Below are 15,815 nucleotides of genomic sequence, written 5' to 3' on the forward strand. Positions count from 1 at the left end.
AAATTTAAGAACAATTAAGTACCATTTTGATTTCTGTGTAGAACATAATAGTACATTTGGACAGTGCTGGAAAGTAACTTAGTACAATATAAATCTACTTAAACTTTATTAGTTTTTATTACATTGTTTTATTTACATTACTTTATAGTTTCTGCCTCATAATTTTAGTGGGGGGAAATGATACACAAATTATCATAACACTTTTTTTCCCCTGCATTTACTTTTCACTTAAAGTATACTGATAATACTCCAGTTCTTTTACTTAAGGATATCTAATGCAGGACTTTTCTGTGTAATTAATTATGTGTGATTAAGTGTTTTTACAGTGTGATATTACTACTTGTACTATGCAGAGGTGGGAGAAGTACTCAGATCTTGTACTTGAGTAAACGTAGAAGTACCAGAGTCTAGGAATACTCTGTTACAAGTAAAAGTCCTGCAATCAAAATGTACAAAAGTATTAGCATCAAAATATATTTAAAGTACCAAAGGTATACTCATTCTGCAGATTGATCCATTTCAGAATAATAGATATGATATGTTTTATAATGATTGATCATTAAAGTGTTCTCAAAGCTGGTAAAGGTGCAGCTAGTTTGAATGACTTGGCATACTGCAGGGTAGCTTGTGAATTTACTCCAGGTGGAACTAAAGTCTGATTTAACACTTGATTATATTTCACATCATTCATCCACATCTGTCAAGTAACTAAAGGTATTAAATAAATGTAGTGGAGTAAAAGAATACGATTAACCCCTGAACTTAAGTACAGTACTTGAGTAAATCTATTAAACACCACTGGTACCGTTTAGTCTTGCAATACTTCTCCCCTTCATTGACAGTGCTAAACTCTGACTTCTGTTCAAGTGAACAACATGCAGCCTGTTCTCTGCGCGCTCATGTGAATGCAGACGTTCGAGCTCCAGCTGACAGACATTTGAACTGCTGAGCAGCAACCATTTTAATACAACAAATTCACATGATCCATTTGACATTATACAAAAGAAGGTACTGTATCCCCTTACAATTACATAAAAAAATACATCAGATTTCTGCTTCATTTGATTTTAAATGGGGATTTCTTGCAGGATTATAATGTTAAAATACATTTAAAAATACAAATCTATATATTAAATGTCGACATACTGACAGAATGTCCTTTTACAGATTTCATTCAGGCTATTTTATCTTTTAAATGCAGTAGGTGTACACCTGATTTATTTTGCGTTCAATTCATATAAACCAAAAGAGCATTTGTAAACTATACTATTCTTGTCTTTATTTGCAAAGTAATCAGGTTACTTTCACATGGCGATACTCAGATTAAGTTACTGATGACTTTTTTTTTACATGTAACTAGTTGTGCAGGAATAGGTTTTAAAGTCACCTTCCCAAACATGACTGTAATACGTTTACAACTTCAAACACATACAAATGCAAATTGCTATGTCAAATAAAGATGTTGGACATTTGCTCAAACCCTACAGTGTGCCTTAAATTATTTTTGAAGAAGAAAATAAGTCAAAATGTACTACGACTAGTCAATCTCGAGACTTAAAGCATATTTGGAAAGGCCTTTGATACATTTCTACCTCAGCTGGTTTCTTCCTTTAAAACCCATTGTGTTGCTTTAAGGCATGACAACAGGAAGTGCAGTGTTCTGCTCGTTCAGCCCGACTGCCCTCAGCCGGCCACTAGAGGAGCGTCATGATAAGATCATCAGGAAGACTTCTGTCCAACAGGACGCACTACAATTACAGATTTAAATAACTCCATTTATTTACTTCTGAACAATTCAATATAGTTATTGATGTATTGAAGAAAATAACTGGATATCATCCTCTGCTGTAAATAAAACTAATTGTATCAGATTCAATACTTCCCCTTCCTTGCGACCAATGGGATGTGACGTCACACCTCTGTATGTACCATGTGAATAAATGTCACCACAAAGCACCAGCCGAGTTCAGTTTTCTGAAAAGTACTTCTTTTATTAATATTTTACAATCCTTTATTCATGGTTATGTCATTATTTACTTTTTCAGCGCCACTTTGCAAGTGTCATTATTCCATGCTGTCTGACGACGGCAATAACAACAACGACGACGACAACAAAAAAAACAAAACAAAAAAAACAAAGGAGAGGTTTGAAGAATGAGAGTCTATACAACACTTGTGTCAAGGGGCAAGAGAGAGATTCACATTTCGCCTCTCGGATTGACCTCTCACCCATTCCGCTTGTCAGAAGTAAACAAAAAAAGGTTAAAAGCAGTCAGTCAAGTGAATAAGTGTCGAGTTGTCTGCCTGGCTATAAAACCCCCACACTGCTCTTGAGAAATTTCCGATCTCCAAAAACAAAAAAGGATCAGGGGTCCTCGTTCTCCTCTGGCTTTTAAAATGCTTTCCCCATGTCTGAAAAAAATAATATACTACGATTAATCCGACAAAATAAAAACATGGCCTCTCTCCCAGGCGCTGCTCCAAACATTGGAGAGTAATATTTGCATTTTTTTTTTGTTTTTTTTCTTAAAAAGCCTTTGAAATATTACTGGCAGGTCAAAAGAGAGGGAGATTTTCAAAAGATTTTAAATTTTGGGGAAGATTATGTAGTTGTTGTTGTGCTGTGTCGACGGGAGCTGCTGGCAGGATTACATTTCCTCGTAATGATCTATCAAATACTTCCTGAGAAATAAAGGAAATATCTACCTGGCATGAGAGGAAGAGGAAGAGGGGGGGGGGGAGGGGAGGGGGCTGTAAGAGAGAGGAGTTCGGAAAATAGGAATTGTGAGAATCAAAAGTCAAGTGAATCAAAAAAAAGTTTAGGATTGAGGAAAGAGAAATCATGAATTGTTGGTGGTGAGGACAGGACAGCGTGTGTGTGTGTGTGTGTCCAGTGGAAACGGTTCAGTGTGTAAACATGGAGCTGGAGGACAGAGGAGGTGTGGGCAGCAGTGCTGGTGTTGCTCAGTTTGTGGGGGAGGGAGGGAGGAAGGGGGGGGGGGGGGAGACTAACAAACTGTCGGTCCAGCTGCTGGTAGCATCGACACCCACGACTCTCACTGTGATCCCTGCTGGAGCCTTCAGTGTTCAACAGAAACACACCGACATCATCATCACTTCAACCTCTACTGGTATCTAGTCATGCGGACGCTTTTCCAGGTTTGAAATACAACGAGTGTTATCTAAGGACTTTGATTCTGGAGATGTCATTATTTACCAATTCCTTGAAAAACAAAGCAATACACCCAACGTTTTTGGGAAATGTCCTTTTTTGCTAGTTAGATGAATCTACAGCCAGCAGCTGGTTAGCTTAAGTTGGCAACAAAGACTGGACATAATCATAGGTAAAATTCATCATTTAAAAAAGGGAAAAATAACAACATTTGTGGCTCTACAGGGAGTGATTTATGGGAACTTTGGGAAAACAGGAAGTTAGTTTAACAAATCAGGAAATAGCCCAGAATCACTTTAAAACCCAGAACTGGTTTTTAAATCAAATTAAACAAACAGTATATAAGGTGTTAATGAGTCAAGCTACATGTGTACCCTTTGGATATAGCCAGGCTAGCGGTTTGCCCATTTCCAGTCTTTATGCTAAGCTAAGCTAATGGCTGGCGCTCCATATTGAAGAGAGGCAGAAGTCTCTAAATTGCTTCAAAGCACTGGAAAATCAAACCAAAAATCCATAAGCATGACCAGACACCAGTAGAGGAAACATTTGCTAAATTCGTTTTCTTTGTTGTGAGTTGGGTGAATTGAGCCTTTACTTTAAAAGAAACAAGGTGAACTGCTGACATTTGTGAACGCGTGTGGGGAAAAATGCTGAATTTGAAATACATTTCTGACATATTCTTAAGTGTTGTAACTGCCCGACAGATGGAAGGAGTTACTACCATCACCTCACCCCTCTGCCCGATGGGAGGGGGCAGGGCGCGAGGTTTTAACACCACCGCAGCTGGAGGAATCCCAAAATGAAGCAGCAGCCACTTCTCCTGCGAGAGGCCTGTGGCGCCACCTCAGGCCAACGTTTACCCACATTTGGCAGGCGGTGCTGGTTTATTTTCTACGCTGGTGAACAGACGATGTGTTGGTGTTACGTCTGCGATGGAGCCACCGCACAGTGGGAGACGCTCAGCAGAGTTGAGGTGATGGAGATGAACAAAAAGGGGGCAGGAGAATGCTATTGAACCCAAAGCGCACGGTTGATCTTGCGTTTTGACGGAATTGTACTCGAGCATTTGATTAGAGGTTAAACTTCCAAGAGACAACAATTGACAAAAACTTAACGACACAAATCTTAAAATGCAGCCGCTGTCACAGGCTTCTCTTTGGGGGGAGGAAAGCGTTTGTATCACTGCAAACAAATGATAACGGAGGACACGCTTTTCATTTTAAATATGAATGTTTCGGGAAGTGATGCCTTTCTGTGCACAAACTGATTGCATCGCATTAATCACATTTCCCAGTAACGTTCAGATAGCGTTGGTATATTCAAAACCCTAAATCGAAAAGCTATTTATTAGCACAAAGTCACCAGTGACATATTTGAAGGGAGAAAAAAAGGTTATAATGACTCCTTCATGACGGTAGGCAGCAGAGAGAGCCTCTGGGTTGGTGCTTTTCTAATAATAATTAAATACAGACTTTCAAAAGTCATCCAAAAAGGTCTCTCGCACCACTGGGAAAATGATATAACGCAAACAATGATTAGGTATGTGAAGCGCTCTTGCCTAAATAACAAACACTTCGTTGCCAGTTTATTAGCTATAGTGGAGAACATGGCAGAGACCAAAATATATTTCCGATTCTTACGGGATATATTACGTGTCGTTAAGCTCCTGTCATGGCTGATCTCAAGTCAGTTCACATCACCTATGACCATTTTCTCCCTAATCTAGCTGAATTTACAATAACTCCAATAACACATTTCCCTTGAATCCCGCCCCCTGCTGCTGATCCCCGTTTTAGAGCCAGCATGTAATGATGAACCAATCATCTTTGGTTCTTAAAGGGGCTAATAGAAGATAACGTTTGAAAGCCAACACAAAGAGAGAGAAAAAATGGAGGGGGGAGAGCACACGATAGTTGGATTATAAATTCTTTGTGCTAAAACGAAGCCTTGTTGTTTAGAGAGAGATATGGTTCAGGAAAAGATGGGAATAAAAGGCCTGATGATAGAGGGGTGGAGAAGAGGAGGAGGAGGACGAGGGGTGACAGGGTGGGAGGAGGTGTCCCTGCTGGGGGGGAGGATGATGAGGCAGGGTCCATCTCCCCAACGAGTCGAGGGCAAATCGAGGAATGTCAGCAGGTGGAGCAGCCTTCTCCATCCGTCTGTCCCTCTCACACTTCCTCAGCTGTCCGTCTCTTCGCCTGTGTGTGTGTGTGTGTGTGTGTGTGTGTGTGTCTGTGTGTGTGTGTCTGTGTCTGTGTGTGTGTGTCTGTGTGTGTGTGTGAGAGAGTGTGTGTTCCTCGATGCGGGTCACTGGAGGTCTCGGTCCTCGAGGTACCGGTACTCAAACGTGAAGCCTTCCTTCTTGCGCTGGCCCCATTTCTCATAATCAAAGTAAATGTACGTTCCCTGAGGAAGAATTAAAGGCATTTAATGAAAAATAAACAAAAAAAGGTTTTACTGTATTAGAGCTATTCCCAGCATGCTTTGTGTCAAAAGCAAGGGAACACACCAGCTGCAACACTGGTATTGTTTTTCCAGTGTGTGTGTGTGTGTGTGTGTTATCATGGCAAAATGAGGTCCTGGAGAAACCTACCTGAACAGGAACTACCACAAAAAGCACTTTAAAGGATTTAGCTGGCGATTCTATTCTGTGGACGCATTTTGTCACCGCAATGGGATCGCAACCAGGTGATATGCAGTCACTGTACATTACAGATGTGTAGCTGATATCAAAAGGAAGACCCAGTTTGAAAATGGGCTTGGTCCGAGCAAGGGATCAGGAATTATGGGGGTAGAAACAGGGGAAGGGGCCAGTGTTTATCCCTGATTTGCGTCACGGCTGTAGTAAGGTTCATTTTCATTATCAAAATCCTTAAGAAAGGAAGAAGGACTCCAAACTGTATACAGTATCAAACATGTGAAAAGTGTGTGAAACAAGTTCCTGTCTTAAAGCTTGTGCCAAAAGCAGTCCTTTCTGTGTTTCAGCAGGCGTCATGACGATTGTGCTGCAGATTACAAACCATGTGTTTAAATGGTTTAGGACCTTTCATTATGAATCAAGTGTTGTTCACGCTTTGATGGCTGTCTTCAACTGAATGCTGGGCAATATCAAATTGTATTTTTTAACTCCCCGTCTGGCTGTGTTTCATACCCAGCAGTCATGAATATAAGTGTATCAACCGATTCTTAAAACGTCCCTGAATTGTTGGTATCCTTAGCAGTAAACATCAAGTCTGCCTTCATTGTTAACTCCTCCATGGTTTGCTGAGAGCGGCAACACGTTCAGATTTCAAACATACTAAGGTTTGACTCAGTGTGAAGTGTCAAATATGTTTTGAAAGGTAAAATAAGCCCCTAGAGGTCAAAGAAGAGAAGCTGACCTGCTCAAACTCATCCGTGATGGTCTTGGGTTCTTCGTGCCTCTGGAACCACATCATGTACTTTGTGTGGAACCTCCATGACTGCTTCTTCAGGGCTTTGGCTGCCAGATACTGGGCCTTAGTGCCCTGCGCAGAGGAAGAGGAGATCAAAGAAGCATTAGTAACAACAGTTTGTATCTGAGATCTCTGAAGTGTCTCTTTGATGGCTGAATCATGATCTACACGTGTCTCCTCGTTGTGTTGACATCATGTCTCTGACAGTGCTTACCTCCAGGTAGTAAAAGATGAAGAAGAGGGTTTCCGTGGAAAGCCTCTGGTAGAACTCTACAGTGTCGGAGTGGGGCGGGGGCACCTGGTGGTGGAAAGGCAGGGTGGGGCACGGGTTCCTCATCAGGTACTGCCTGTGACATCACAAAGAGGGGAGGGGGGTTAGTGGGACCATACTGATGCAAAGACAAAACATGAGGAATAATAATAGAAAACCTGGTGCCTACATTTCCCACAATGCAGCTCAACGTCCAAAAGTTTGGTGGTAAATGTGGCTGTCATGCCAGTGGCTAATGTAGCTCGAGTCTGAAGTGTGCAGCAGAGATGTGCAGCGGGCTACAGAGGTCTCACTTCTTTCTAAATCAACAACTCCAGGTTTTTATTTTATTACAAATTCGTAGTCCTATGAACCAACCAATGCTGACTAAAGGATTTATATACATTTTTTCACACACTCCTCATCACCTGTAACAGACTTTTATAGAGTTCCTACTTTAACATTCTTTATTGGCTATGGCCAGTATCAATACATATATAATAACTCTTATGGAACGATGTGATGTAGAAAGCTTCAAAATCTCAAGGATTTCAGAAATGATAATCAGAGGTGGAGATATTTCAGTGTTCAAGTCAAAATGTAATTTAAAAGTTTCTGTATAAATAGATAGATCCACTTAGTCTTAGATAATAGACTAAATGTTGCTTTTAATCTAAGGCACTACCGACTGTTGTGCTGTTTCAAAACTACCAACGCATTACATATCGATCAGGCCAATGATTTCAGGGAGCGGTTTAGGACTAATTAACAGATCGATTGGTCAGACGGACGAAAAGTTTCCGAATGGGGGAAAAGTAGGAACATTTAGTGGATCTCATTCTGCCAAAATACGTTTTTCCATCCAAACTGTGTATTTTTAGACCAGCGACACACCCAGTTTGTTCTTTCCGTTTCCATTGGGCTGCTACAATGTTAGCCAGGTCAGATGGAACCAGGACTAATGATCCTATCCCAGTAACACGCACAACATGACTGACGCATGTCGCACTCCCATAAAACATTATCGCCAAACGTCAGTGAGTGCGTATACTGGAAATGAATTTGAGTTATTAAGATACAAAGATTCTCCTTGTGTCTTTATCTCAGAGTGTGTGTGTCACTCTCCTCCGCTGGCTGTGAAACAACAGGTACTGTGGGACAAGAGGGTTTGAGTGTTTTCATTTAAATGTCAATTGTACCTGTGTGGGCTGACTGCTCTGTAACACGGCGCCTCAATGATCTGCTCTCTAATTGTGTGTGTAGGTATGCCGCATTACTGCGAGACTGGAGTGACTAAATATACATTTCAGACATTTGTTTTTGGATGTCTAAATGATCCCTTGTTAAATAACTGTGTACAGCAACTGATTAGACCTGTGGCTCTTTGATTGGATGGCAAAGAAATAGCAGCAGAATCACAAAAGATAAAAAAAAACAATGGACATTTTTATAATTAAGTGCAAACGTTGTTTCAAAGATATCTGTCGAATCAGATCAATGATTGTGTGCTTGTACTTATTTTTTAAAGACAATCAAGTTCAGGGAAATAAAATGCGTGTTGTTATTAGCAACAAATCAATCATTACAAATAAAAAGACGAATAACTGTTAGATTAGAGACCGTGTTTACGACGGTGTTTGTGTTTTATAACTCGCTTTCATCATCTTTTTGGAATTATTTGAATTTTTGAATAAATTCTAACACATTTGTCTTTTAATTATGAGTAAAAACTGATTTCCATAACACACATACTATATAGTACTGTATACTATTTCAAACTAAGTGACTAAACATTTTTTGCATGGCCCTCAAAATACCATGTCACTTATTAATGTATCCCTTACATTTAATGGATGTGTTTTTTGTCCCTTTTACTTTAAATCAGATTTAATTTTCTTCAGTTTAGGATTTTGTGGGTGAGTTTTTTCATTTGAGTAAAGAATCACAGTACTTCTCTCATCATGGCTGACCAAAAAAAACCGACTGATTATAAAGACTAGTTTTTAAACTAACTTTGCCAGCACTGCACTCTGTCATGAACGTTAGTTATCTCTTATATCATTTTTTGTGCAGCGTTAAGATGGAAATATGAGCACACCTGATCCTCTCGGAGTCGGACGGGTGGGGCATGTGCGTCCACGCCGCCTCCTCCATGGCCTGTTGGTAGAGCTGGTCTTTGGAGAGGGGGACGGGCCCCAGCGGGCACACCCCCAGTGACGGGGGGATGCTGACCTCCGACAGCGAGAGCTGAGGCGCTGACGGGGGGCCCGACTGGGCCGTAGTGCTGCTGGGGAAAATGTCTGAAGATAGACAGGAAAGAGAGACTAGGAGTCAGAGAGCAAGGAAGCAGTAGTAGGAGAGGAGGTGAGGAGGTAAGGGAGTGAGAGAGGGAGTGCAGGGGGGGGAGGAGTAGAAAGTCAGAGAGACAAAGAGAGAGGAGTTGAGTCAGGATGATAATATCTACAGCAGTTTTTGTTCATAGTAGCTGAGAGTGGGAGGTGAGATGACATTTTGTTCCATTCAACTACAGCCTTTCTATTCCTGCCACCCTCTCCTTTCATTAAGGTATGTGTGAGTGTGTGTGTGTGTGTCTGTGTGAGTATGTGTGTGTGTGAGTTACCTGGGGTGAGGTGCAGGGAGGGCACGTCTCCCTCCATCCCTGAGCTGAGTGCTGCTCGCTCGGCCATGGACTTCAGGCTGCTCAGAGTCTCCTGGGGCTGATGGGGACAGACAAGGAGGCTCATGGGAAAACAGATTCTGCCGCACAGTGTGTGCACAGTTTTGGTACCTGCCTGTACGGAGGGACTCAGGCCTGTGATCATGTTGTCATGGAAATCATTTCGGCTTCCCTTTATGTTTTTGTTGTTTGTTTATTCCTGTCCCCTCCCCTCAAAGATGCCTTTGTGGTAACAAACTACACCATATGACCAAACATACAACACATATATTTCTGGATTGTGTGTCCATGAAAAGTACTTTTACTGCGTTTGTTTGTATTTTCAACAAAAAAGATTGCACATTTTGTATAGCCTATCAATAACATTAAGGTACAATTCAGCAACCATGGTTACAAATGGTCCTTATCAGAGGTTGAATAAACATATATCAGTTGCACTAAAGCATTTATTAGCAACATTTCCATTTCCATTGTGTAAAAGAAATATATTTTAGACTATCCAGATCTGCGTAACTTTATGGTGATCTTCTTTCTCAGAACACAGGGAGCCATTCTTAAATCTTAATCAAATGAAGTGGATTGAGACTCTTTAGATTTTAAGTAAATACCATTACCTGTTTTGGCATTCATTTTTGACAGAAAAAAAACAATAATACAAAAAATATATATCAAAAATGATATATTTTTTACATATACAAGTGCTCAAAAGTATGCATATTTAATTATGCTTTAGATATCTGTGGATTATAGTTTGGTAACATTAAAAGACTTAACATTTATAAATATAAAAAGGTCCCACAATGAACCGTCATAGCTTGCCGTGTGAAAACGGAATTGCAGAAAGATCTATGTTAATCCTTTCTAAATACATTTGATAACACAATATGTATACTTTAAACCTATTCAGTCAGTTATTCATCTCAAAAATGTGATCGTTAGTCATTTCTGGTGAACGATTTTCAGTACACTCCTATACCTGTAGGTCAACTGAAGGTGACAAACACAACGTCTCTCAGCTGTTTTAATCACCTCAATGTTTTTGGAATTCTCTTAAGTTTTGTCAGAGTTTGTCGTAAAACGTGTATTTTTCCCCAAATGAAACTAAATTAGCACTCATAATGAGGCCACGATAACAATAACAATCCCCGCTTGGATTTCACTTTTGTCAGAATTAATTAAATCATAATGGAGGCAGAAACAGTAGCATGCAAATTAACAGTCTGTGGAGATTTGGAATATTAAATGTTCGTAACGAAAACAACTCATCGTGTCTACATAATCCTGTAGCTGTAGAATGGTAAAATGGAGTGTTTGCATGGGCGTAGGAAGCATCCTCAATGTGGGTGGGACAATTTGACGGGGGGTGTGGGCAGGTAGTGGACCCAACATCCTCTAGGGGGGTCCGGGGGCATGCTCCACTGGGAAGATTTTTTTTTAAATGTTGAAGTTAAATGCATCAATCTGGTGCACTTTGAGAGCAAAATTAGGGACTAAATCTATGGATACATCTCTCAACAACAGTAAACAGACTTACTTTTTCTTTATTCATATTTTCACATATGACACACAAAGACCCAGAATAACTTTTAATGCTGTATCCTATTCTTTTCGATGGCTTTATTGTATGATATGACAGATGAACAGATCGCCACTAGGCTTACAACTAAAGACACAGCTACGCAAGAAACGCAGCATGTGTACGGCTCATGTGTACGGCTCTGAGAATCTGCCTGGGTACAAAGTAGCAGTGAAAACATGGTACGGAATTCCATTGATTTGGGCATTCTCACAATAAGCAAGTGGAATGGATTTGATAATGAAGCACTGACACCGCGCTCTACAAAGAGCGGCGAGTGGATAGACCAATGCACAGACTTTCCACATGGTAAAAGTGGGGGGGTCTAAACTAATCATTTTAAAAGGTGGGGGGGACTTGTCCCACCCTCATATAATGGCTGTGACGCCCATGAGTGTGACGCCCTTTACACCTGCTGTTATAATGAAATCTAATTTTAAATGGGGCCAGTGTGAGTGTGTGTGTGTGTGTGCGTGTGCGTGTGCGTGTGTGGTCAGACTCTCACCTTGATGCTGTCAGAGGACTGTGAGTAGGACATGGGTCCGTTCAGCAGGCTGCCGCCGCTCACCGTCTTGGCCTCGCTGTAGAAGGCCTGCGACGGGGAGCTGGACGACAAACAGATGGAGCCCAGCAGACTGGAACCAGTGTCCTTACTGGGGAGAGGGGGAGGAAGAGAGAAGGGGTGAGAAGGGGGGACAACATAAAAAGACCTAAATAAAAAAGGTAAGCGAGGTAAGAAAATGTACTTGTTTAGTTGTTAATGCTTATGGATTGAGGATGTCAGTAGAGCTTGGCAATAAAGCAGTAATATATCGATATTGCGATGTGAGACTAGAGATTGTCTTTTTCAATATACAATACATATTGAATATCGTGTCTTTTCCTGGTTTAAAAGGCTGCATTTCAGTAGACGGATGTGTTTCTAGGAACTAGACAGTTCTGCTATTTCCCTTTACCCAATTCATCACTATATCCACATCGCTGATTATTAAATAATGTGGATGTGTAAGTAATTAGAAAAAGCGCCAATAGTCCACCCTACAATATCGACATCAAAGTATATAGTAAAAGATATTGGGATATTTGTTTTTCTTATATCGCGCCGACCTAGATGTCAGCTACATTTATTTGACAGGGTTCAGACATTTTAAGAAAAAATATTAATTTGTGACTGTCAAAGCCTTAATCATCACATCAAAATGTGTATCATTTCAAGTTTGACAAATTAAGGTTTACCAAATGAATTTCCAGCTATTCATATTAACTTTGATTATCGTCATGATTTTAAAATCCTGGAAAATATGCTGACATCATCGTTTCATTTCAAATTTAGTGTAGTGTGAGTGATTGTGTCTATGAAACACCAGATTTTGTTGAAAATAATCCATAACCCTAATTGTCTGGTAACCTGCTCCATCATACTCACGTCTGATTGGCTGTGGAGGTCAGACACGAGGGTTGGCTGCTGAGTGATTGGCTGGCACTGGTGAGGGCGGAGTCTGTTGTGCTGTCTGCTAACACAGCGCTGTAACCTGTATCGCCAAAAAAAGACACAAAGGGTACACCGCCTAAATAAATGTTAACAACAAGCTAGAAAGGGCACATGAGCATACATCTTACAGTCATGAAATGTACACTTAACACAATTGTACCCGCTTATGCCTAGCAAATACAATAATCAGGAAATCATTTTCAGTTTTGACTAGCTTCAGTTTATAATAAGCACGTTTAGTAAGGCTGTGTATTGACAAGGAATCTGGCAAAAGGTACTATGACACAGAGGTTCAAATATAATATAATGGATACTGTAAACAAGGTGTTCGATAACAATTTTCACAGTCTTATCAGAGAATATTTTCTAGACGTAGCTGAAATGCTTGTGTGAACAGATTGTTGTAAGTGTGGATATATTCTCAAATACTCACTGGTGCTACCGTTCTGCTTCTGCTGGCTGGGCGGCCTGCCGGAGAGCGACATGTTCCCCCCCACCACTCCGCTCCCTGCTGATCCCGAGCTGCCTCCGTTGCTCCCGATGACCCCCACTCCGCTACCGGGCGCTAACCCTCCGACCGGGCTGAGCGACATGAGGGAGGACCCCTGCATCCCCGACTGCCCGGAGCCCAGACCCAGAATACCGGAGCTGATGCCACTCAGCCCCGGCGCCGGGCCCAGCAGCCCCCCCGAGGAGGAGGTTGGCCCGCCGACCGTGATGCTGCCGCTGCCGATGGAGCCCACTGCGCTGTTGGAGGTGGAGGGGCTGATGCCGATGCCACCCAGAGAGCCGGGCAGGCCGGAGCCGATGGCCCCTGAGGAGGCTGCCTGAGCGTAGGGGGCCGGGGTGGAGCCCGACAGGAGGCTCGCCATGTTGCTCAGGGACGCCTGCATCCCTGACAGGCCCAGGCTCCCGGACATGGAGCTGGTGGGGATGGACATGCCGCCTTTCCCCAGCGAGAGGCCCAGGCTGAGGCCCAGGCTGTTGGAGGTGGACGTGGGCCCCGACAGAGACTGGGCCTGGGAGCTGGAAGTGAAGAGCCCCTGCGTGATGGCGTTGGGGGGAGAAGAGGCGGAGGAGGCCATGTGGCTGTTGGCAGAGCTGATGGGGATGGAGATGGGAGCTGAAGGGGCGGAGCTCACTAAGCTTTTGGCCTGCTGTTGCTGTGCCGACGGGTGCGGCAGCTGCTGGGTGGCGTTGCTGTAGCTGCCGGCCGACGTGTTGGAGAGGAGGCCCCCCAAGCTGCCCAGGTGACTGTTGGGCCCCGGTCCTCCCCCCGTGATGGGCGCCATGGAGACGAGTGAGGACGAGGTCAGTCCAGACACGAATGAAGAAGAGGAGCAGGAAGAAGAAGAGGAAGAAGAGGAGGAGGAGGAGGAAGAGGATAATGAAGAGGAGGGGTTTCCGTTCTTCACAGGTGACTGGAGAAGAGAAAAGAAGACATTTACAGGTTTGTCATGTTGTAACGTTTTTCTACAGGAAATAAAAAGATAGTTTGTTCACCTAAGTCTATGTTAGTGATTGGCCTTTTATACTGGCTTACAATAAAGTGATCCAACATGTGACCTGGACATGCAAAGACAACAAATATATATAAAATAATAACTACTCTCAGTGAAAGAAAAGATCATATGACAAGAGAATATAAAATAATAACTAAAGTAACAAGTATTTTCTTACAGTTGCAGCATGCATATTGGAGTAATTACCTTGATAACTTATAATAAGAATACATTTAATAATTCATAAAAAGTTCAAGCATACTACTATTTTACAGAGAAATTACTTTTGTTTTATTTTAATAAAACGTTAGAAAAAGTTCAAATGTCTATCCCAAATGACGTGTGTCTAAGGTGAGTTCTTAAAATCTGTACTAACAAAAGTCAAAAACCCTTAAAATATTCACTTTACATTAAAATAAAACTAAGAAATGACATTAAACCTCGGATTGATGAAGTTTGTGACTTCATGACACTTTTTCTGTATTTAAAGATAAGATGCTGACATGATCACTTCGAGATGAACCGTCTTTAGACTCACCTGACCGACTTCACTGTCTGTTGACCGTCCCCTCTTCTTGTCATCTTCAGAGTTCTCCTGAGAAACAAAAATGAAGAACAACATTGGATAATGGTCAGTCGGTGTACGAATGACAAAAAACTAAATACAATATACTAACCAAAAGGTTGCCGGTTATCCAAATCCAACATTTACAGATACTTTCCGCAGATTATTCAAAGTTAAACACCCACTGAACTTCACATTTCCTGCTGAACTCTTTACCTCTTACAACCGAATCTTTACATCCATTTCACGCCAACTTCATGTCAGCAGCATTTAATATTATCACGCCTTTATTCAGACACATCAGCCCTATAATAAGTGCTCGCAGTGCTCTGTGTGGGCGCAGAGGAAGAACAGATGATATAATGACAGCAGAGCCGAACAATAAGAGCAGATGGCAGCACATATAAAGGCAATTATCTTACATTTCTATTTTACATATTGACCTGACTTCACTGGAAGTGAAAGCAATGATAGGTTAAAAGTTCAGATATTGCCAATGTTACATCATTACATCTATTCACGAACTTAGCCTTAGATATGTAATATGAAATCCCACTCAATACAGGACAGTAAAGGTAAAGAGGGTAACAGTGTAATTAAAGGGGCCCTGTTCTGCTCTTTGGGTTTCCTTTCCTGGAGTGTGTTATATAGGTTTGTGTGCATGTAAATGGTCTGGAAAGACTCAAATCCTAAAGTTAGCACTTCTATTGGCTAGCACTCGAACACAATGTACTGGATAGGATAAGGGGCGTGACATCTCTAAGTGGTTGACCAATCACAACAGAGAAGGCCAGCTAACCAATCAGAGCAGACTGGGCTCTGGTTTCAGACAGAGGGTGAAAATACAAATATGGACCTGAAGATGAGGAAGACAGGGCCCCTTTACTAGATATGACTATTCAACAGTTGATTACTTTTGGTGAATTAAAGAGAAATGTACAAACGCAAATATACCAAGTTAGTCAATTGAAAAAATGAATTGTGTATTTCGATTTTTTTTTGCAATATTCTGAAAGACAAAACAAATCAAAAAAACTCTCAAAATTGGCGAGTGCATAAAAAATATTATTATTGCCTGAAGTGTCTCCAGGTTTAAGCGACTCATATTTATTGAGGCATAAAAGGAGCAAATTCCAATATTTGAGAA

General features: G+C 41.5%; 1 protein-coding gene across 5 annotated transcripts in view; it reads right to left on the minus strand.

Annotated features, from left to right (window-relative positions):
- Positions 1 to 932: 932 nt before the first annotated feature.
- The window catches only part of cnot3b (CCR4-NOT transcription complex, subunit 3b), a 31,993-nt gene continuing 17,110 nt past the window's right edge, over positions 933 to 15,815 (minus strand). For 3 of the 5 annotated variants that reach the window (XM_034124569.1, XM_034124566.1, XM_034124567.1), the window contains 9 exons: positions 14,642 to 14,698; positions 13,035 to 14,022; positions 12,536 to 12,677; positions 11,615 to 11,762; positions 9,477 to 9,573; positions 8,955 to 9,180; positions 6,821 to 6,953; positions 6,553 to 6,678; positions 933 to 5,578 (listed from right to left, as the gene is read on the minus strand). In XM_034124569.1, the coding sequence (XP_033980460.1) occupies positions 5,480 to 5,578; positions 6,553 to 6,678; positions 6,821 to 6,953; positions 8,955 to 9,180; positions 9,477 to 9,573; positions 11,615 to 11,762; positions 12,536 to 12,677; positions 13,035 to 14,022; positions 14,642 to 14,698 (2,016 nt within the window). In that variant the 3' untranslated portion in view covers positions 933 to 5,479. The remainder of the gene's footprint in view (positions 5,579 to 6,552; positions 6,679 to 6,820; positions 6,954 to 8,954; positions 9,181 to 9,476; positions 9,574 to 11,614; positions 11,763 to 12,535; positions 12,678 to 13,034; positions 14,023 to 14,641; positions 14,699 to 15,815) is intronic. The other 2 variants (XM_034124570.1, XM_034124568.1) reach the window with 1 other exon arrangement.

Source organism: Trematomus bernacchii, unplaced genomic scaffold (assembly GCF_902827165.1).
Source record: "Trematomus bernacchii unplaced genomic scaffold, fTreBer1.1, whole genome shotgun sequence".
In the NCBI taxonomy this organism is placed as follows: Eukaryota; Metazoa; Chordata; class Actinopteri; order Perciformes; family Nototheniidae; genus Trematomus; species Trematomus bernacchii.